This window comes from Platichthys flesus, chromosome 6 (assembly GCF_949316205.1).
Source record: "Platichthys flesus chromosome 6, fPlaFle2.1, whole genome shotgun sequence".
Classification (NCBI taxonomy): Eukaryota; Metazoa; Chordata; class Actinopteri; order Pleuronectiformes; family Pleuronectidae; genus Platichthys; species Platichthys flesus.
The window spans coordinates 8,931,184-8,951,969 of NC_084950.1; the positions used below are offsets into that span (position 1 = coordinate 8,931,184).

The 20,786-nt window shown below is 46.3% G+C and overlaps 2 protein-coding genes across 2 annotated transcripts; one reads left to right on the plus strand and one right to left on the minus strand.

Moving 5' to 3' along the window:
* Positions 1 to 740: 740 nt before the first annotated feature.
* Positions 741 to 2,616, plus strand: rag2 (recombination activating gene 2). The gene has a single exon (XM_062390390.1). It carries the CDS (start codon positions 741 to 743, stop codon positions 2,337 to 2,339), a length of 1,599 nt encoding a protein of 532 aa, XP_062246374.1. The 3' UTR covers positions 2,340 to 2,616.
* A 2,725-nt stretch (positions 2,617 to 5,341) lies between these two features.
* On the minus strand, positions 5,342 to 9,477 carry rag1 (recombination activating 1). The gene is made up of 3 exons (XM_062389676.1): positions 9,146 to 9,477; positions 7,922 to 9,054; positions 5,342 to 7,083 (listed from the first exon to the last, which is right to left on the minus strand). The coding sequence occupies exons 1-3, from the start codon at positions 9,475 to 9,477 to the stop codon at positions 5,342 to 5,344; spliced, it is 3,207 nt and encodes a 1,068-aa protein (XP_062245660.1).
* Positions 9,478 to 20,786: the final 11,309 nt, after the last annotated feature.

The following is a 20,786-nucleotide window of genomic DNA, read 5'->3' on the forward strand; positions in this document are numbered from 1 at the left end:
CCATTTTCCAGTAGAATCAGCCTGAGTGCTGTCACACTTTGCAAACATTCACACAAAGTTACAGTGTGTTTGCTCCCGACTCGCGGTGTCAATTCAGGCTCTGACTCGAGGATGGAGAGAGTTTTTGATCGTGGTTGTGTTTGAAAATAAGCAAAGTGAACGTCAGAGGAGGTTATTACGTATTGTGATCTTATCTTGATGCTTCTGTTTGACGTTGGTAATAAAACAAACAAAAAGTCAGCATGACTTTGTGTTGTCAAACCACAGGAGCAGCAGTTGCATTGAGTAACTTAACCTGTGTGTGTGTAACTTAGCTTCATTAAAAAAGCTTGGCTTTGATAAGCTCTCCATCCCCAATATGATAGAATGTGTCATAACAATAATAATAATAACTATATTTACATATAACTTATCTTTGCAATGTCGTCAAGGGTTTTACAAGGAAGAAACAACAGGAATAAAAACATTTAGCTGAGAAAATAGAGTAATACAATAGATGTAATTGTATAAATAAAAGTCAGCGTCAAAAGTTTTAGGATGAGATTTAAAAGAATCCAGAGAATTGTGACTGAAATTCCAGTTTAGATTCCTCATTTTGTTTTACAAAGTTGTTATAATAGCTTGCTGTAATAAAGAGGAAGTAGCACTCTCCTCAAACCCCTAAATGAAAACAAGCAACAGCTGAGTGACATGTTGTGTTTGTGTGTTGTTTTTTTGTTTATGCAGGCACCTGTTGGAAAATGACTCTGCAGCCAATGACTCCAGTGAACTGTGCAGGCCTCCTCCAGCCTGGCTGCTCTCTGCTGCAGCTGGATGGTGAACTCCTCCTGTTTGGCCAGAAGGGCTGGCCCAAGCGCTCGTGTCCAACAGGAGTGTTCGGCATTCGGTTTAAAAATGGCGAGATCAAGCTCAGGCCCATCTCCTTCTCCAACGATTCCACCTACCTCCCCCCGCTGCGCTGTCCGGCCGTCTGCCGCCTCGACCCGTACGACGGGCTTCCGGAGAGTTATCTCATCCACGGCGGTCGCACTCCAAACAATGAGATCTCGTCGAGCTTGTACCGGCTGACCATGGACAGCCGCGGCTCCAACCGCAAATTGACAGTGTGCTGCAAAGAGAAAGAGCTGGTGGGAGAGGTGCCGGGGGGCAGATACGGCCACTCGCTGAGCATGGTTCAGAGCCGGGGGAAGACAGCTTGTGTTTTATTTGGGGGTCGATCGTACATACCTGCAGGGGAGCGCACCACAGAGAGCTGGAACAGCGTCGTGGACTGTCCTCCTCAGGTGTTCCTGTTCGACCTGGAGTTCGGATGCTCCTCCGCTCACACTTTTCCTGAGCTCAGTGAGGGGCTGTCGTTTCACGTGGCCCTTGCACGCGAGGACTGTGTCTACTTCATTGGAGGTCACTCGTTCGCCTCCGACTCCCGCCCCCCTCGGCTCTACCGTCTGCATGTCGAGCTCCTGCAGGGCAGCCCCCTGGTCTCCTGTGAGACCCTAGACACTGGCATATCCATCTCCAGTGCCATAATCACCCGCACAGGTCCCAATCACACGTACATTATCTCTGGGGGATATAAGGCGGACTCTCAGAAGAGGATGCAGTGCACCACAGTGAGTCTGGATGAGAGAGGGATCCACTTTGAGGCGTTAGAATCCCCCACCTGGACCCCAGATATCGTCCACAGTCGCACTTGGTTCGGGGGCAGCGCAGGGGATGGAAACATCCTTCTTGCAGTACCTACCGAGGGCAGGGCAACCCAAACAGATATGCATTACTTCTATCTGGCAAGCTTCCAAACAGAGGGGGATGGACAAGGAGAAGCGGGAACCCAGGGTTGCAGCCAGGAGTCCACAGATTACGAGGACTCCACTCCTCTTGAGGATTCTGAGGAGCTCTACTTCGGCCGTGAGCCGCACGAGCTGGAAGACAGCAGCGGCGAAGAGGACACCTACAATGAAGAGGACGAGGAGGACGAGTCCCAGGCGGGCTACTGGATCAAATGTTGCATGGGCTGTCAGGCGGACCCCAACACCTGGGAGCCGTACTACTCCACCGAGCTCCACCGGCCTGCCATGATTTTCTGCTCCCGAGGGGAGGAGGGACACTGGGTCCACGCTCAGTGCATGGAGCTGACTGAGACCCTGCTGGTCACCCTTTCTCAGGGCAGCAAGAAGTATTTCTGCCAGGACCACGGAGGCCTTCCCCTCCAGGAGAAGACCCCCACTCGACAAGTCATGCCCCTGAAGCGCACCCCCATGAAAGTAAAGGACAAGAAAACTCCTTCAACAATCCAGATGTCTCCGACAAAAAAGAGCTTTTTCAGAAGACTTTTTCATTAACTCATTCTACACATATTTTTTTTCTGTATTTAGGAATATTTTCCTACTAAACTCAAGAGATTAAAGGATGCATGTAAAACATTGAATATGCTGTTTGTGAGAAATATGAAGAGAAAGGAAGTGAAATAACTGTATTCATATACAACGTCAGTATGTTTCATTGTTATTTTACATAGTTTCAATAAAAATTTGAACATTTAGCAAATGTACTGCATTACAACTACCTCTTTTTATTCTGTCTCACATTAAACTGATGATTTGTGAATGGAAAATGCACTCATGGAAATTTGTGACAATAAAAAAAAAACCTCAAATCAACCTCATTATGTGTGAAGTGTTTTCATGTGTCAGTGTTTCTACTATATTCAATAAGAACCACAGTGAAAATAAGATGATTGAATGAGACCTTCCAAACTTTTCAAGGAATAAATTAAATTTATTTTATTTTTGTGAATATTTTTTATTGTTGCAATCATTCATAAATCAGTACAACCACAAAATATTGTATTTATTTCCATGCCCTATCATTTTGATTGTATTTTGTATAGGATAAACAGAAGATAATAAGATAAAAAACTTACACTATACAAATTAATTTACACTATAAATGCATGTACACATATGGATGAGTGTGCACTGTGTAGTATGTTTGTGTACCCAATATCCTCCACTTCTTCTTTTCAATAGATGTCATTTTCTGAATTAACTGATGTACCTTCTTAGAATAACATTTCTAACTCAGTAAGTATTTCTCTCCACTTCTGATATTTCCTGCTTCTTTAATGGTTCCATGCACAAACATCAGGCCAGACAGTGGACTCCCCCCTGTCTGGTTTCCTTACTTATTTTTAGACCTTTTAGGTTAACATTGACCTTGTGTCTGGATTTTTTATTTTTTACAGTTTTTGTAACCTTAAAATCAAATTTAAGGATGAAAACCAAAGGCTTTTTCTTGTATTAAAGATGTGGAGCCAAAGTAAAGGTCTTTTCTGATTCAACTGTGTCACAAAGCTATTACATTTAGACATTTAGCATTGACAGATAAATGGAAAATAGAATCAAATTTACTTTCATCTACTTTTCAAAGGAATAAACATGGATGATTAATACCTATTGAGCTGTATGAGGTTAAATCTGTGATGAAAATAACTAATTTTAAATTCACACTAAAATGAAAAATGCAATGTTTTTCCTGGAGATTTCAAAATCTTTACGTGTGGGCGTAAATTTAGTTTATCTGGCAGCAGTGGGACCATGTTGTGTTATCGCTCACTGTATAATGCTGTGATAATAATGCGATAGTAAAGCAGACGATCAAATATAAAAAAAAATTATAAAACACAAACCAAAAGATTTATTCAGATTCTGTCTTTATTTGTTTCATTCTTAGGTGGAAAAGACAAAAGTAAAAAACATTAAAATCAAGCTCCCTCCTCAAAAACGGTGATTCATCAAAACAATTGTAAATGTATTGTGAGGTTCAGTGGAAATGCAGCAGAATAATGTAAATACTATAAAACATGTTAAATCAAATAACATGTGAAAAAGTAGTGGACTTTCAGTGTGATACTGCACCATATGCAAAATAATCCTGCAGTGAAGATAAACAGTAGCTGATATTTAGTGTAGAATGGAAAAATGAGGAAGTACATGGCAGAAAAAAATGAACACTCAGAATTTTATGAATCATCCATCATCCGCTACTTTAGAAATGCAATTCATTACGGCAGAAAAAAAAACAAATAAGAGACAAGATGCAATATCATCCACTCAAAACACGACGCCACTGTCTGACAACGATCCAATGAAATGTGAATATTTCACAGCTGTCACACGGTTGAGGCCAGGACAGTGAAACAAAATCAAACATTCAATCAAGTAAGAAAACCAAATTGCCTGTCACGATTCCAAATGGTGAGGGCAGAAGAAGACAATATAATCAATCAATCAAACAAATAAAGTTGCCAACAAATCCGTTTAAATCTGCTCTGTGTGGCTGCGGCACATCCCTCTCCTCTGTCAACCGTGGCAATGAAGAAATATCAGCAGGAAAAGACAGAGCCAGGTTATAAACCAAACTTAAGAAAAATCCCTGCCTGCTGTAGAATCCATGGGGTATTAGGCTCTGTAATGGACCATACTGTATTTTTATGGTATCAACAAAAAGGTCAGTATATTTTTTATTTTATGGGAAGAAGACGTATAAGAATCATCTATCCTCCACTGTGAAAAAACTAAAGGAGATAAAAATTGGTTTCAAAGTGACCTGGCGTCTCTTCCTCCCCTACGGGATCCCACGAAAAAGCGCTAAAGTAATCTTTTTCAGAGGGCACTCACGAAACAAAGAACATTTGGGTCTCAGTGATTGCATTTTGCTCCAGCTCAAATGATATATTAATACAGTGGCCACAAATGTGGTCTTTTTAACATGATTTCCCTCCATGACTTACAGTGCTTTCATCTGTTTCCATAAATATCACTACTATATAAATTCATAATGTATCATACCCTTGAAATTCAATAAACTGGACCATATTTCACAGATGGTGGAGATAAAGACAAGAACCTCCCCGCTTGGAGCGAGCAAAGAGAAACCTGTGTGTTATTTCTATATTCCTCTGCTGTACCATCTTTGCTAACAAACCAAAGGCAAAACAGATTTGACTAGAACCTTTCTTAAATGCAGCTCAAATAAACACCTATTCAAAATGTGATGTGAGAGTATCATTACTTCCCAAGTTCTTGAAATGACTCTTTTCCAAAGCAAGAAATTGATTATTTAATGAAAAGGTATTTTCTTGTCAAATCCAGAAATAAATGATACTCCACAATTTTATCACCAAAACAACGGAAAATGTCAGAAACTTTTGGCTTTAAGTCTAACTTCTACTCAAAGTATAAACATCAATCAACAAGCCTTTTTTACTGAGGTAATTCACGGACTACACACCTATTGCAAAATCAAAACAAATGTCAGTACTTCAGGTTCATTTTAAAAAAATTCAGAAATCATTCACTCTCAAATTCTCATCATCCTGTGTCTCCACTGGGTTGATGCAACCCTGCAGAGCTTTGGCTGAGTCTTTGTGCGCCTCCATGAACTTCTGCAAGTACTTGGAGGTGTAGAGCCAGTGATGTTTTAGCACGTCCTCCAGTTCAAAGGTCTTCGACTGACGTGCGTTCATCTTCCGGAAACGCCTGAACAGTTTGTTTCCAGACTCGTTCCCCTCGCTGGCCCACGCGCCAATGGATCCGTCCCTCTCTATGATCTCAGGCACGTGGGCCAGGGTCTTGTGGAGGTAGTTGGTTATCTTGCCGTTGTACCTGTATTTGAAAGTAGAGGACAGGAGGTCGGCAAAGCGCTGGGAGTTGAAGCTGTAGCGGCACAGCTGGTCGGGGCATTCCTTGGCTGGACAGGTGGCGCGCCACACAGGCTTCATCTGGAGGTAGAGCCTCATCAGCTCCCTCAGGGGCTCCCGCCTCTCCTCTGAGGGCACCAGATCACACACCACCTCCACAGCTTCCATGCTCATTAGCTTTCGGGCATAGTTCCCATTCATCCTCATTACTGGTTTGAGCTTCATCTTCTTCCTCAGCTGTTTATCCAGGGCTGCCCTCCAGCTGCGCCGCTCCTCCCGGCTGGGCTTGTCCTTGTCGTACACCTCCCCGATCTCGTCCTGGAAGATTTTGTAGAACTCAGTGGCATTGCCAATGTCACAGTGTAACGCATCCATTGTGGGCTGGGTCTCCAAGAAGGGCTTGGCCGAGACGCCTTTGACTCTGTCCCGCAGCTCGTCTGCAGACTCAGAGAAAGGGTTCGTTCTCCATATTTCGTAACGGTCCAGGTTCTCCTCATGACAGCGGGTGATGGAATGCAGCACCATGTTTTGAGAAGCCTCAGCTCGACTTGAGTCACACAAAGTGCAGATGTAGGTGGAGCCCGAGGCATCCAGGCCCTCCATCTCCCGCACCATCTTCTCATCGTATCCCGTGCCCCGGAAGTGGAAGCGGAAAGAGCGAGGCAGTCCACCGATGGATAGGATGAGCCTGCTCTCTTTCATTGCATTACGCTCGGCGACGATAGGCCTCAGGACAGCCGTGAGTGTCTCGTGGTCGGACTCATCCACAAACATCAGGCAAAGGGGCTTACAGGACAGCTCTGAGTTTGGCTTTGGCTCGGTGAAGATGGTGACCTCCCTGTCTTCACCATCTGCCAGGACAGAGACAGACATAACAGTGAAGGAGAAACGTACAACCTTCTCGGGAACAGCCGGTCCTCCGCCGTGCTTCTCGCTGACATCGCCCATGCCGTCACAGCATTCCTTGATCATGACACTAAAACCTGAGGTGCTAGCGCTGTCTTCCATGCCAGCCTCTCTCAGCCCCTCCATGATGTCCTCCTCCAAGTCCTTTAAAGCTGACACCAGGGACACATCATAGCGAAACCGCCGAGTGATGGTCTCAATCGGGGAGTCGTCCACTGAGGATGTCCATCCAGAGGTCCCGTTAATAATGCCAACATGGCAAGAGGTTGACACGTTTGAAAGAGCCGGCTGCCATTCAAACTCGTGAAAGCCAGGGAGAAGCTCCTTCTCTGCAGCGCGGAGGGTGTGCAGCGGCTGAAATATCTGGCGGCCACTGGTCGCTTTGACAGTCCGATACATCTTGTGATACTGGCTGCAGCTCAGGAAAGTGTTGACCCGAATGGCCAAGCACACGGCAGGATGCAACCCCAAACCTCTGCCTGCAGAGAGGGAAACAGACAGAAAATACATTTTCAAAAAATAAAACAGAACCATGAAAGGGAAGCAAAAGGAAAAGACTAGAAAACGAAGAGAATTATTTAACACCAAACTGTGGAAGCCCATTTTGAGTGCTTTGAAACGAACTGCAGTATCGAACATTTCCTCATTTGATATCTTGCATTTGGAGCCATTTATACCATGAGACAGAATGAATCAGGGATTTAACACCCAGATGTGAATGCATCATTGTCAAAAGCCCACAAGCCCATGATTACAAAATCCAATATTTCCTAATTTCCAAATGTTATAAGGGGACAGAGAGTTGAATTAGTGAAGATGGCAAAAGTGATGTATTGGCTGAAGATGAATACAGACACCAGCTGGCTTCTGTTCCCCAGAGAGGGGCACGGTGCTGCCTGTGTAATTTGCAGATACAAGAGCTGCTGATGTTGTTTTGATTCTAACAGCCCCCTTCACAAGAGTTGTTATTGTGCATTAAAGAGAGTGTGAGGATGAGAGACTGACAGGCAGGCAGACGGAGAGTGGGAGAGGATCGGGGAGGGGGGGGGTTGGGCGTGTAGCCGCCGTGGTTCAATAGACAGAGATGGACAATAATGAAATGCTTTTCCATCAAAAAAAATCAAAGACAACTTTCTCCCCTCTTCCCAACAGTAAACTTTTTGTCTCATTGTTATTTATGCGATGACTGTATTCCTCAGGGGTAGGCGGAGATATTAATGAGCAAACACCATCATCATTTTTATTGGTTGGCGGCCCCTGGGTGTTAGCTCTGCAGGGTTATATAGATTGAACAAAAGGCTCATAATGCCTGCTTACCTTGCAACATGGCCTCCAGCTCATCTGCCTGCCGATGCTCGTTTATGGATCTCAGCGTGAGCAGGAACAGGGTCTGACACACGGACTTCAGGTCACCACCTTCCTCTTTGTCTGTGAACTCCCTCACCTGGTTCTTCAGGTCCCTCAGCCGATGCTTCTGGGCGCGCCGGGTCAGCGACAGCAGGTGCTGACGGGGCCTTCCCCCTTTATTGGCAAGCAGGAACTTATCAAGTTCAGGTGACTGCTTGTTTGCGTTGTTCTTATTTAGTTCATGGCCCAGAGAGTGAGCGTTAAACGAGTCGAGCCTTACGCGCTCGCCGCAGCCACCCCTGGGGCAGAGCAGAGGCAGAGAATGCAGAGCTGATAAGAAGGCTTTGGCGGGCGGGGTGAGCTCATCAGGGGCACAGGGCAAGTTGCAGGCCGGGCACTGAGGTCCCAGAGCATGGTTGTATTTTGCAATACAGCTGTGGCAGAACAGGTGTCCACAGGGGGACTGAACCGGATCTAAGAGCAGATGGTCACACACCATGCAGGTGAAAGAATACAGGAAGTCCACAGGGAGCTTCTCAGAGATCAGCTTGGTACTCAGGTGGTGTTTCTGGCAGTGGGAGATATTCTCCCCCCACAGCTCTCTCTGGATGCTGGATTTCCTCCAGCCCCTCAGCAGGGGGCGGGGATGACGCTCTCCGAATGGTTTCAGAACCTTCCGCTCTCCGACAGCGATGTGGTCGACGGGCTCCCACCTGCTCCTCTTTACGAGGCTCTGGACTCTGGGAATAGTTTTCCTCCTCTTCCTCCCAGTACGCTGGAATGAACATTTTTTGGGTGAGCAAATGTGGCAGGAGGAGGAGTGGGGATTCCACTCGGGGACTCTTGTTCTGGAGAAGCAGCAGAAGCCCCCTCCTCGTATGGCAGCCGTCCAGCAGCGATGGCAGAAGGACAGAGGGTGGACGGACTCTGTGTCCTCTGTCACGTCCACTTTGAAGACTTTGAGGATGACCTCTGGCCAGCTTGTGAACTTGCAGCCCATTTGCCGCAGGGCACCTTTACTCCCATCCTCCAGATCATCATGAACTTCATGCACTGGACCTTTAACTTTCCTCAAGGCAATTCCACAGAGACGGCAGAGACCCCTTCACAGATAAAAGCAAATGTTGTGAATTTCCTTGAAAAGCAAAGTATATAATTTGCTGTGGATGATATAGTTCAGTGACATTTGATTACCTGAGGTGGTTCATGTGGGTTTCCATTTCCGCCAGCTTCTTATCTACCCTTCGACCTGGGCCCTCCACATTTTCCTGGCTTTTTCCCCCAAGGCACAATTTCATAACACTCCTTGGACCCACACCATTATCTAACTCTATTTCTGGAGCTGCTGGAGGTGAGATCTCTGACAAGACTTCTTTCTCCGGCTGTATCTCACTGGGCATAGGGGCCTTCTCCATGGACTTCACCCTAAACAGCTTGAACTTCCACTGAGAGAACTTAAGCTGGGGATGTTGAAGCTCAGCCGGCATGGAGGATCTGGGGCCATCCGTCTCCATCTTCTCCTCCATCATAGCGCAACTTAGTTCTTGGATCCTGGAGAGGAGAAAAGCGGTTAGTGTGATGTATTACAGAGGTGTGAAAATAATTTTAGCAGTCCACGATAAGCCATTTAATGGATGCAGAGGAGAGATGTAAAGGCATAGATCTTCTTTAGATATCCCAAGTGGCCTCTCAGCATCAAGCCCATGACACCATCTAACAGCTTTATTTGATTCCTGCTGAATTTATACACTGAGTGCCCTGAAATCACACTAAACAGAGAGTAGTGAGCCCTGACCCAGAGTGCTGTATTATGCCGTGAGTGACATTTAGATCTTTTGTAAAATGCATGAGACAAGCACTAAGAGATCGATACAGCCCTAAATCTTCATTGCTCTCATCTCCAATCCCAATCGCTCTGGGACCCTTTGTGACTTTCTTCTTTTGACACAGCGAGTTTGCAAAATGGTCAACCTTATCCGCGCAAGGCTGTCAATCATTTCTAGGTCGTTCCCTTGGCTGGAGAGAGAATTGGAGCCTCGGGAGCCTCCGGCTGGCATTTTAGATGCGGAGGAAAAAATCTGAGACACTGGCAACATGTTTCATAATGCATGGACACTGACCGAACAGGAGTGGAAACACAACAAGAAATCAGAAGATTATTCCAATCAATCTAGTATTTGTACTTCAACAGCCAAGTGCTCTTATGATACAGCAAAGGTAGGATCAATGATCCCGCTGCACTTTCACACCTTATTTCATCCCCTCCCGTACCATCTAGGCTCCATTACCAGCTCACACAATAAAGCAGTCACACAATCTTAGAAACTATCACGTCTATAGTTGAGTCTTACCATTGAACACCTGTAGTGCACACACTGCGGGATCCAGCGTCTAGCCATCCTTTTAGTCTTCTCACTACATTTTCTCCCTGGGAGGCTCAAATCTGGCAGTCTCCTTCATTTCCCCCCTGCTCTCTGTGTGTACTTCACTTGCTGAACTCTCCTTTGAGACAAACAGCTGAGGCTGTGTGCATGCGTGTCAGCTGGGCTCTTACCTTGTTTTTCAGTCTCAGCTGGCGTCGGCTCCCCTGGGGGTCCTCTCTGCATGGGAGCACAAGGGAAGCCCTGGAGCCGGGGCCCTGCGCGTCGTGTATACAACCGTATACGTTGGAGAAAGTCTCAGTTTGCAGCATCTGTTTGCAGGAGAAATCGTGGCTGTGAACGATGGGATTGCTCCTGTGCGTCTTGTATTTATACCCTTCCATTGACGGGATCCCAACAGTCGATTCCTGCCACCTGATGCAGGCAGCTGATTTGAGAAAAAAAAAACAAGGTCGACCCCAAAGCACAGTTGCAAACATGTGCATGTACAGAATCCAACAGCACACCCCAAAACAAACAACTGTCTACCAAACCACAGTAATCATCAGCTGGAAGCACTTCTTTCTCACATCCATCTGCAGGCTCACCTCACCCAGGTGGCCTGGCAACCGACAAAAAAGGGAGACACTCATGAAAACGGCTTTTGCAGAGCTTTTGCAGAGCTCCCAAAAACAGACAACACAGAATAAACGCTTATCCCACATGCAAACAAAAAGTGTGCCAGATACTGTGTTAAAGTATTTTCATAACTGACGTTGTGAATTTAGGATGTTTAAAGCACCAAACCATTAAACACAGACAAAAAAACATCCAGTGCATTGGCTTCTTGTTAAAGTGGATGATGATCTTTGTTATTTTTGTTTGTATGAGTCACTGTCAAGCGTCTAATTGAGGCCACATTTTAAGGGCAGTGCACCCTCGATCAACAACAACATCACCGACTAAAAGCATCTTTTAGTTATTTTCTGTTCTTGTGATCTGTCAACATACTAAAGAAATTATGGTAATGTCTCAAACAGACCTGATGGCGTTGTGTATGTGGGTACGTGAGAAATACAGAGAAGATGTTTAGAAGACTGACTATGGATGTGAGTGTGAAAGGATCCACACCAGAGGTAAAGGATGGATGGATTAAATGAAAAATAGAGAAAATTGTGACTACAGTAACTGTGGGGATGAATGACTGTTAATTAATTTACTTCAAATTATCCTCATTCCTGTATTAGTGAGACCTTACACACTCTTTTAGTGTATGTGAGTGATTCACAAGATATTCAGGTGTTGGCTGCCATGAATAAAAATCCCAAAGGTTGGGACAGAAGTGAGACGGATCAGGTTCAAAACCTATTAGCACTGTGTGTGTGTGTGTGTGTGTGTGTGTGTGTGTGTGTGTGTGTAGCTGCGGGAGTGTGAGCATTCATGTGGCAATTTCTGTTTTGATAAGTGAGTCTTCAAAGCAACATGAGGCAACTGCAAAGAGGCCACGCACTTCCTGAACAGCTGAGGCATGGGTCAAACCAGATGATACAAACACGGAATGTGTCATATTGTGTCGCTGTCATGTTGTCGTCTGCTCCGAGTTTTCTTCTCTCTTGTCTTCACATTTCATTCTTTTCTCCCCAACACGTCCTCTGAGTGAGTTTTAATCAGACGGCATCCTCCGATATAATGTCTCAGTAGGTATGAGGAGTATTTGCCCAAGATCTATCGTGTTTGTAATTATCCGGGGGATTAATCTGGTGTATTCGCCACAGGAGCCTGTTGATGTTGTGCTGGAATTGCCAGCCAAGTCATTAGATGCACAGTCAGTGGGAACCAAACAACAGTTGGATGTCTCCCACTCTTGTCAGCTTAACAGGGGAGCTGGATGGATACTGGCAGGCCTTGCAGCCAATATTTGTTTCATGGTCAAGTGTGGCCTTTAAAAGTGAAAATAGCTATTTGAGCTTTATTTTTTAACTTTTTTTGTAAGGTGAAAACTTACTCAAAAGAAATTCTTCAGAGCAAAAGTTAAGACAAAAAAGCTCTAGTTATCCATCAGACCCATCTGGGAGCCGGGCAACACTTGATACATTACATATCCAAAAACAAGCAAATGATGGATTGTAGCAAGATGTTCCAAGTCTATTTATAGTTGATATTTAGATTTATGACGGCCAGGTATCCTGGATGTGTTTCCAAGGTAAACGACACACCTAGCTCCACTGTTGGGGACGGAGAGCTGCAGATGGCTGCGTGACAAACAAGCAGTGACCCCCTGAGACCCTCCTCGCTCCGCACCTTCTAATTGACTTGTTATTGATCAACTCAAAGACAGTCTGATTTATGGGGGAGAGGACTTGTGGAGACAGCCACCTGGCATGGAGCGAGGTGTTATGAATGTGTGGAGCGGACCCCTGGGGACTATAGGGGGCTTCAGTTGAGGGAGGACATACAAGTATACAAGTTTGCAATGCACCAACAAACCAAACAGGCAACTTGCACTACAGGTTGGGGCTGTGTTTTTATCCTTCTTACAGGTTGGATCCAAACAACATGTGCATGTGTGCTGGTGCGTGTGCAGGGGCAGGGTTGACTGGAAATAGGACAGTGCATGTGTTATGGGGGGGGATGCTGGAGTGAAAAGACAGATAGGCTGGGCTGCATGTTTGTGTGACAACAAGCAAAAAATTTACAAAAAAGGTATTCCCACTAATCCATCCGTCGGGCCCGTGTGTGTGAACCGCAAAGTGACAGACTCAAGGAGAGAGGGAATGAGAGGTGAAAGACAGAGAAGGGGGATATAGTTGTGATGGAGGTTGCACAGAATAACAGGCTTAGCTCCGAGGGGACAGAAGGGCTTAGGGCTGATTGCAGGCTGTGACAAGGAAAGGAGGAGAGAGATCAGGCCTTCGGGGCAGAACTTTGTGAGCTAAAGGTCCCAAAAAAAAAAAACAGGTACTCCGACAACTCAAATCACACAGCAGCTTAACGAAAAGTGTCAATAACAGACACGGACAATAAAAGTGGGTTCCATAGCAGCATCGGTATATTCCTCGTGGGGAGTAAAATGTCAGCGTCGTCCACATTTGAATAAAATGATGAGATTTCCAAATGTCATGAAGAACGTTATCTTCGTGACTGTACAGTATATCAAGGTAGAGGGGGCCCTTCGCTGTCACATTTCCACGAGTGTTATGAAATATATTGAGCATTTGGTATGCACAATTTAATTACTCCCAAAAGTGAAGCCAAGTAAAATGAATCGCCCCCTGGTGGCTGCAGTAGAGGTCATAACACCTCATGTGGGGGAACTGGGCATGGAACAAACAAAAAAGTCGACGTCAAATATATTTTTTTTCAAAGATGATTTCTGTTTTATCGATGCAAATTTTTTACAAAATATTCCAGCAAGTTTGGTTTTACTTTGGGAATTTGATTCTATAATTATGGGGGGAAACACCAGGATTGACAGCTGAGACGTTGAGCACGTGGAACCTTAATACTGCGACTTCTCTTCAAAGTGAACACTGTGCGGACTCTGGCTCCGAATGAAAAAGCGTGATGGTGGAAAATTTCAGCTTACATACAATGCAAGGAAGACAAGAAGACATGGAGACGCATCATCCATCTTTATGAACAGGCTGTGGTTGTGAACACGCTCACAATGACAAGCTGATTTCTTAATGGTCACCGTCTTCGTTTAGCTCGTTAGCATGCTAATTAGCACAAATTATAACCATTAGAGAAGTGAAGTTTGATTTTATGACTTGAATCCGACCAGTGATGAATAAACAAGCGATCACCACAGATATTAGTCTGAGGAGATTTCTACTGAGTGCTTCACAATATTCAAAGCATTTGATATGTAAATCTTAATGACGTTTTCATAGCATGTTCGAGGACTCCTGCGGGCTCGCCCTGCTGACTGTCAGCGAGTTGCTCCCCTCCGTCCGGCTCCTCCATCCCTCACCCCGGAGACATGATTTGGCAGATTACTACTCGAAGAGGTAGACTTCAACGCGTAGCCATTCGTCAAAGCTAACTGCCAGAACAAAGCCCTCAGCCCACTACTCAAATACCCCCTCGTTCATCTCCCCCCCGTCTCTCCCTTTCAAAGTCTCGTTTCGCTCTCCTCTCACCTTCACCTCCAGTTTTGTTAATAATCAATTACGCGATTATTCCAATGAGGTGATTAATAACCGCCTCTCCCTCCCTCTGTGCCTGCTCATAATCACACAGTGACAGCCGGTAGGGGGGGGTTCCGTCTTGTGGCCCGGCGTGACCCCGGCGTGACACGGCTGCTTTGTGTTGTCGGCTCATCCTGACTGATGGAGCTTTAACAGAGAGAGGAGATGCCCCATAACAGCATCAGCCGCTGACAGCCTGACACCGCGGTATCTCCCATGTCCAGCTATCCAAATATTCATTTTATTGGATAGTCTTGTCTCGGGGCCGCATTCATTCATTCCAAGTCTTGCATTAAAACTTTCCCTGAGGCGACGCAGAGGTATTCTTGTTCTGGACAGGTTCCATTTATCTCCTCTGTTCGGGCGAGTTAGACAATATGGAGAACAACTTAAGCTACAGCGACTGTGAGTGTCCGTTTTTTAAGAACCTCCTTCTGGAAGAAAAAATAAAAAACAAATCCTATTACCAAAGAGAGATAGGCCGTATAAAAGTCAATAAAACGCAGAGATTGCAGTGTGCATACTTTGTAAGATTGTGCTGCAGTGTACAGTACAGCCCCGTGGAAAAGTGAGACCTGTAACGGAGCCGACAATCCAGATGGATGTTGATCCACTCGCGGTAAACCAAATGAAATTAAACCCTAAGCTGGATTCAGGAGCAGTGGAGTGGAGAGACGGAGAGAATCAGTGTCTTTAATCAAAAGACTATGCTCTTTAATTCGGTGTTAATTAAATGCAGATCTCCCTGATTGAGGAGCGGTCCTCCTGACGCCAGTAGACCTCCAGTCGCATAAAACACCCACTCCCTGGATTTGTCTTGTGTTTAACCACGAATTAGTCTCTCACACTGTCTGGTGCTGGTTTACACAGAAGGCCCGTCAGCTGAGGGATAGTCACTCGCAAACAGATTTTAAACATTCAGCATCCTGGCGGGGAGGATTGTTTTTAAACACCTTAATAAGTGGGCGACATCCGCACAGTTCTCAAGTGGAATCCGACCAAAATATTGGATTTCCCTGTGCCGAATTTCTATTTGTCTCCTCGGTGGTCATTCTCCCACTCACCCTTCCCTCTCTTCCCTTCCGCAGCCCCCCTCCATCAATGTAATGAGCGAATCATGGCCACTAGGGAGGGATGTAGAGAGAAAAATTGGTCCCATTATGTGTCAAGGAGTGTGAAATCAGCGGCGCTGCTGTCTGTCAACTCCGCCCCCCCCCCCCCCCCCGAACTATCCCTGGTCTTAACTTCCAAGCGAACACAAAGAGCTCCTCTGCGCACATATATCAGCTTATTAATTCTCTGTCTTTTAACTGAAAAGTCCTCTATGGGAAATGCCAGGACAGCCGTGCCCTCCTCTGCACCGCCGCCAGAGCACAGACAAGAGAACAATGGCCACAGTAACACGCGCTGATCCGAGGCTGATTCAGAATGACTGGTCTTAGAGCCGACTTACAGAGTACAGTAATTATAGGGATGGGTGATGGCACGGGATGCTGTGGGCAGGTGTGGGGGGGGCCCCGCAGAGGGAGGTTGTTGTCATTTGGCCGGCAGTCCACTTGGAGAGAGGGATGGGTATCGATGTCAGAGCCAGGACGGCGAAGCATCTCTCAACCAGCCACCGCAGCCGTTCACACCCACCAGCAGGCAGCGGTTATTACAGCACCCCCGCCCCCCACAGCAACATGATGATGACTGCAGGCTTTACGAGCGCAGGTATAAACTTGTGCAGCAATTGTTTCAGGAGGACAGTTTGGAAAGGTGAGTCACGTGTCGTCTGTGGACACTGACGGGGAGAGGAGTCGGACTCAGGGGAACTGGGGGCGGGGGGTGCGGGGGGGAGGTTTATTCACTGCAGCAGAATACAGAGGTGCCCTCAGGACGCGACTGACAAACACGTGGTCCCTTTGGTTCGGAGGGGGAACGTAACTAGCCCTGAATAAACAAAGATCACAAATAAATACAGCACCCGCCTGCTCGGTGAGTGCTCGGGGACCCCGTGCAGATCCGAAGGTATTGATACTGCTTTGCATTGGCTGGCCCGTCGGAACAAGCAAGTGCAACAGTCTCTGCATAAGCAAATACATCTCTATCCGAACGGGGAGTAAGGGAACGAGGCGAGGGAGCTCCGCCACGGCCTCCTCATAATAACAGTGATAATAATGCTATTCTTCAATTCATAACTCCCTTTCACTCTCCCGTTACCGACTTTCCCACCGGCTCCCGCAGGAAACACATCATTCTAATATACACATGGTTTTTCATCCCTTCACTTTTTTTTATCGTGAGAGACCTGCAGGAGAGACAGTGAGAGAGACGCAGACGGAGAGAGGCAGAGAGGAGGGGACTGTTTATCCACTCAGATGGTCCAACGTGCGTGGAATAGATTTCCAGCTGAAGAGACAGCGGGCCACAAAATAGTTGGAGTCAGTGGGTGAGGGGGGGATGATGCTGTGGAAACCACTTCCTCGCTGTTTCCTCCGGGGCCACGCAGGAGAAGAGTACAGTGAGACTTTGGACACTGATGAGTTCACTGCCATCGGTGACCGGTGCCGAGTCGCTAGTGGCAAGGACACATCTGTTCAAATGAAATATTATATTGTACATTGAGCAGGACGGCCGAGGAGGTGTAGTCTGGCTAGCGGCTATGTGAGGATGTGCGTAGGCAGCGGTTTCTGAGTGTTCACAGCTTCGTCCAAATTCAGCAGCCTCGTCCGTCGGAGGCTGCATTCGAAGATCGATCCCAGTGGCGCGGTTGGACTTTGGCTCCTGAATTGGAACAAAGCCATAGACTGTCCATAAACATGCATAGACAGCTCACCAGAAGGGAAGCCAAATAATCTTTATCGCCCCCTGTTGGCTAGGTCACAAACCTGCCTCCTCCATGTTAGTGGATGGGACTTACACGATAAAAACATTGTTCCCAAAGATGGTGTCTGACCTGAATCGGGCCGAGCTCAGATGACGACAGGGGATCGTGGAATATATCAGAGTTCCGTCTGTACCAAATTGAACAGCAAATTATACGGAACCATGATCATGTATGTACCAGAATATCTTTAAAATGTGTTTCAATCCATTTAGTAGATATGTCGAGATTTTTGACACAAGAGAAAAGTGTCTGCACAAACTTTCATGACTTTCTAACAGTTGATATTTTTCTTAGACCGATCAAGCCACTGACAGACCGCCTTCCCAAGAGCCACTGTACACACTGTGAAAACACCATTTTTGCTCCATGCAAGGTCACTACATGGTGCCTACAATTCTGCTGTTTGAATTCAATGGTAAAAGTGCTACACTAAGTATAGAAGGAGTGATTTGGATCCAGCCTGAGTGAATGAGAGCCTCATCTTCCCAGATCCCATTGCTTATGAGATTACTCTTTTCCCAGGGTGACTGCAACCCCGTCCTCACGTGTGCTCTTTTCTCTCCCCAGCCTCCTCTCGGTTCACTTCCTCGTGCCATTCACTGTCATTGTGAAAATGCGCGTCTGACTCCACTGACTAAAACCCATTATCATAAATATGCCAATAAGTAACTTCACACAACGTGTCTTCCAAAAGCGAGCGCACTCTGTATGCAAAGCAGCGGCACACTGTTAAAGAAGCTGGCGCCAAGTGATTATATTTGTAATTTAATTTCCTTGGACACGCAGAGATAAGAGAAGGGAGCGGCTACATTTGGCCGGGAATGAATAGGGTGACAAGAATGGGACTACGGCTTCATTGTCTGGACTGAGATGTCCGAGACGACACCACTTATGAAGAAGGGAAGCGGCTGGCAGATATGGCAGCACACAGCGGGGGTTTTCATAATTCGGCACTGAAAGACACAGACCTCTCTGCTGTCCCTCGTACCGACGTTGGTTCTGCACTCTCGACTCCAGTGGATGAATCTAAGTGCAGGACAATCAAGAAACTCTGCGAGCAACGTCTCTCCCCTCTCCGTCTGTCTCCTTCGCACTCGATGAAATGTAATCAGCCGGGTGGTCTGGGTGAGATGTCAGTCACAAAGAGCGACGGCTCATCGCAGATTCCACAGGCAAGAGGAACTGGGTCACAGGGAGAGAAGCAAGTGAAGGACACAAGGTGTACTCTCCCCATGTCCCCCCCTGTGCACGTCCCCCTCCTCTTCTCTCTCCCTCTGTCTGAGGTTGTGCAACTGCAGACATCAAATTTCCTGACTTGAGAGTGTCCACTTATACTGATGACAACGCCGCGGCGAGCACCATGGAGGAAGATGGAGGAAAAAGAGTGCGGTGCAAAGTTCACCCAAAACATCTGACTCCGCACAGCATTCAGGAACAGTGTGAAAGTATTTTGTCGCATCGCTCTCCCTCTTATCTTTATGTGTGTCGCTCTCCCGCTGTATTTCCACAGTGTTTTCACTTTGTACCCAAAAGCATTAACGTGGTCAGGAAAGTTACAAATACTACTACAGTGAATAATGTTAACCACAGAGAAACAAAGCTGTGAAAAAAAGATCTCTGTGTTTGTTTCATAATTCATCATGCTCCCACAGCGAGCCACATAAAACTTGATTTACGAAGTAGTCCTTTATTTAGTGGTACACATTCTGGCTCAAAACTTCTCTTCTCAAATATGCTCCACAATATTTATCTCACTTTGTCTCGCAAATAAAAGACAAACACATGCACATACATGCAGAGAGCTCCTAATATATTTATTTACTCAGATTTCATTACTTAAATGAAAAGCATTTCGCCGGGTTTCACTGCAAGAGGTGAGGTGATAAATGTAACACCAGCACCACCAAAAGGTAAAAGGAGGAAACAGCAGGTTTTTTCTGTTTGTTCTCCTTTCATACTAAAAACCAACTTGCAGCTCTGAGCATCAGATTAAAGACGCTTCGCCTTGGCAGTCGGCTCGTTTTCTTATTTATCCTAATGAACACGGCCGCAGACACACAGGAGCGCGGAGAAACACACACTTCACGGGGAGGGGCAACAAAGTGGCTGCGCAGCATAATTAGTAGGACATGGCTGCATAATTGGTCTCTAATTGATATGAAGAGCGCTGGTTTAGCCCAGGCTGTGTTGAACACATGGCGCCAGCCGCGGGCAGGAAACGCCGGCGGTCTCTTTGGTATCTCCGTGCCATCTTCTGATTGATGTCTCTGTAGCAAATGCCCTTCAACAATCAGCGCCCACCATCTCTCTGTGTCTATCAGGCCACCTGTCTATCGCCGCGTAGCATCTTCCACCATTCATCGTTCATTCCCCCCCCCCCCCCCCCCTCCCCTTTGTGCCTAAACAACTCCAAATCTCTCTATCGCCACGTTGACTCTGGGGTTGTCGTCCTCTGAAGGCTTTCGCGACCTCGTGGTGTGCGTCGCTCAGGAAGGGGAAAGAGCAGCGTTTGTGGTTTTGGGTGGTGGAGAGAAAAGAAAGCGGGGGGGGGGGGGGGGGGGGGTTGTTTATGAGAGACAGGCAGCCATAAAAGAGTGTTTGCTTTCCAGAGGCCCAGACAGTGGATGCCAGGGGAAATAAAAGCCACTTTAGACGGAAAGGAAATCAATTTTAAAAGTGCTATTATTTACAAAGGTTAGTGGGTTACCTGCGCTCTTAATTTAGCAAATGAGGTTTGAAGAGGTTCTGTTTAAAAATGAGAAACGCACGAGAGGTCCCCACACCGTGGATGGAGTGGATTTGAAGTTCTGATGGGGATGCTCTCCAGAACATTTGTGTTCATGGATCGCGTGCTGATGCAAGACGACCTTCAAGGACATTCTCCTCATTTATACACCAATTGAGCGCTACCCTCTTGGTTAATTGAAAAAGAGACAAAAATCCTCTGTGGATTTAATAACAAACTCATTACCAGGGCCCAACAGGGCGGAACTGCCTTTTAATTAGAGCAACACCTGATTAACGCCCAATTAACAGAGCCCGAGCCACTTAATTCTCCCCCACTTTGGCAGGTTGAGAACATAAACATAAGCAGTCCAGCGTCAGAGCGCTTCCTTTCCTCCTGGGAGCGTGTGAGAGAAAAAGTAAATAACGACTTTGGAGGCAATCTGTTGTCTGGTGGTCCACACGCTCTGCAGAGCTGGCAACTGAACACTGGAAATGCACGAGGCAAGCGTTTCGAAAAGGAGTCAGGTGACACGTGGAAGTTGTAGGACAAGTGTCCGGGCGGTGAACCATTTTCAGCCTCAACAACACACTGTCACAGAGTCAAGGATGTAAAAGTTTGAAAACGTTGATTTTCTGCAGCGGTGGAAGGATTTGTAGAGCAGTCAGATAGAGGACAGTACATTCAGGTC

Excerpts from the sequence above, each read along its gene's own strand:
- rag2 (XM_062390390.1), top strand. The coding sequence starts at position 741 with ATGACTCTGCAGCCAATGACTCCAGTGAACTGTGCAGGCCTCCTCCAG.
- rag1 (XM_062389676.1), bottom strand. The coding sequence starts at position 9,477 with ATGGAGGAGAAGATGGAGACGGATGGCCCCAGATCCTCCATGCCGGCT. Across the intron at positions 9,055-9,145 it reads ACCCACATGAACCACCTCAG|GGGTCTCTGCCGTCTCTGTG; the intron begins GTAATCAAATGT and ends TTATCTGTGAAG. Across the intron at positions 7,084-7,921 it reads GCTGGAGGCCATGTTGCAAG|GCAGAGGTTTGGGGTTGCAT; the intron begins GTAAGCAGGCAT and ends CCCTCTCTGCAG.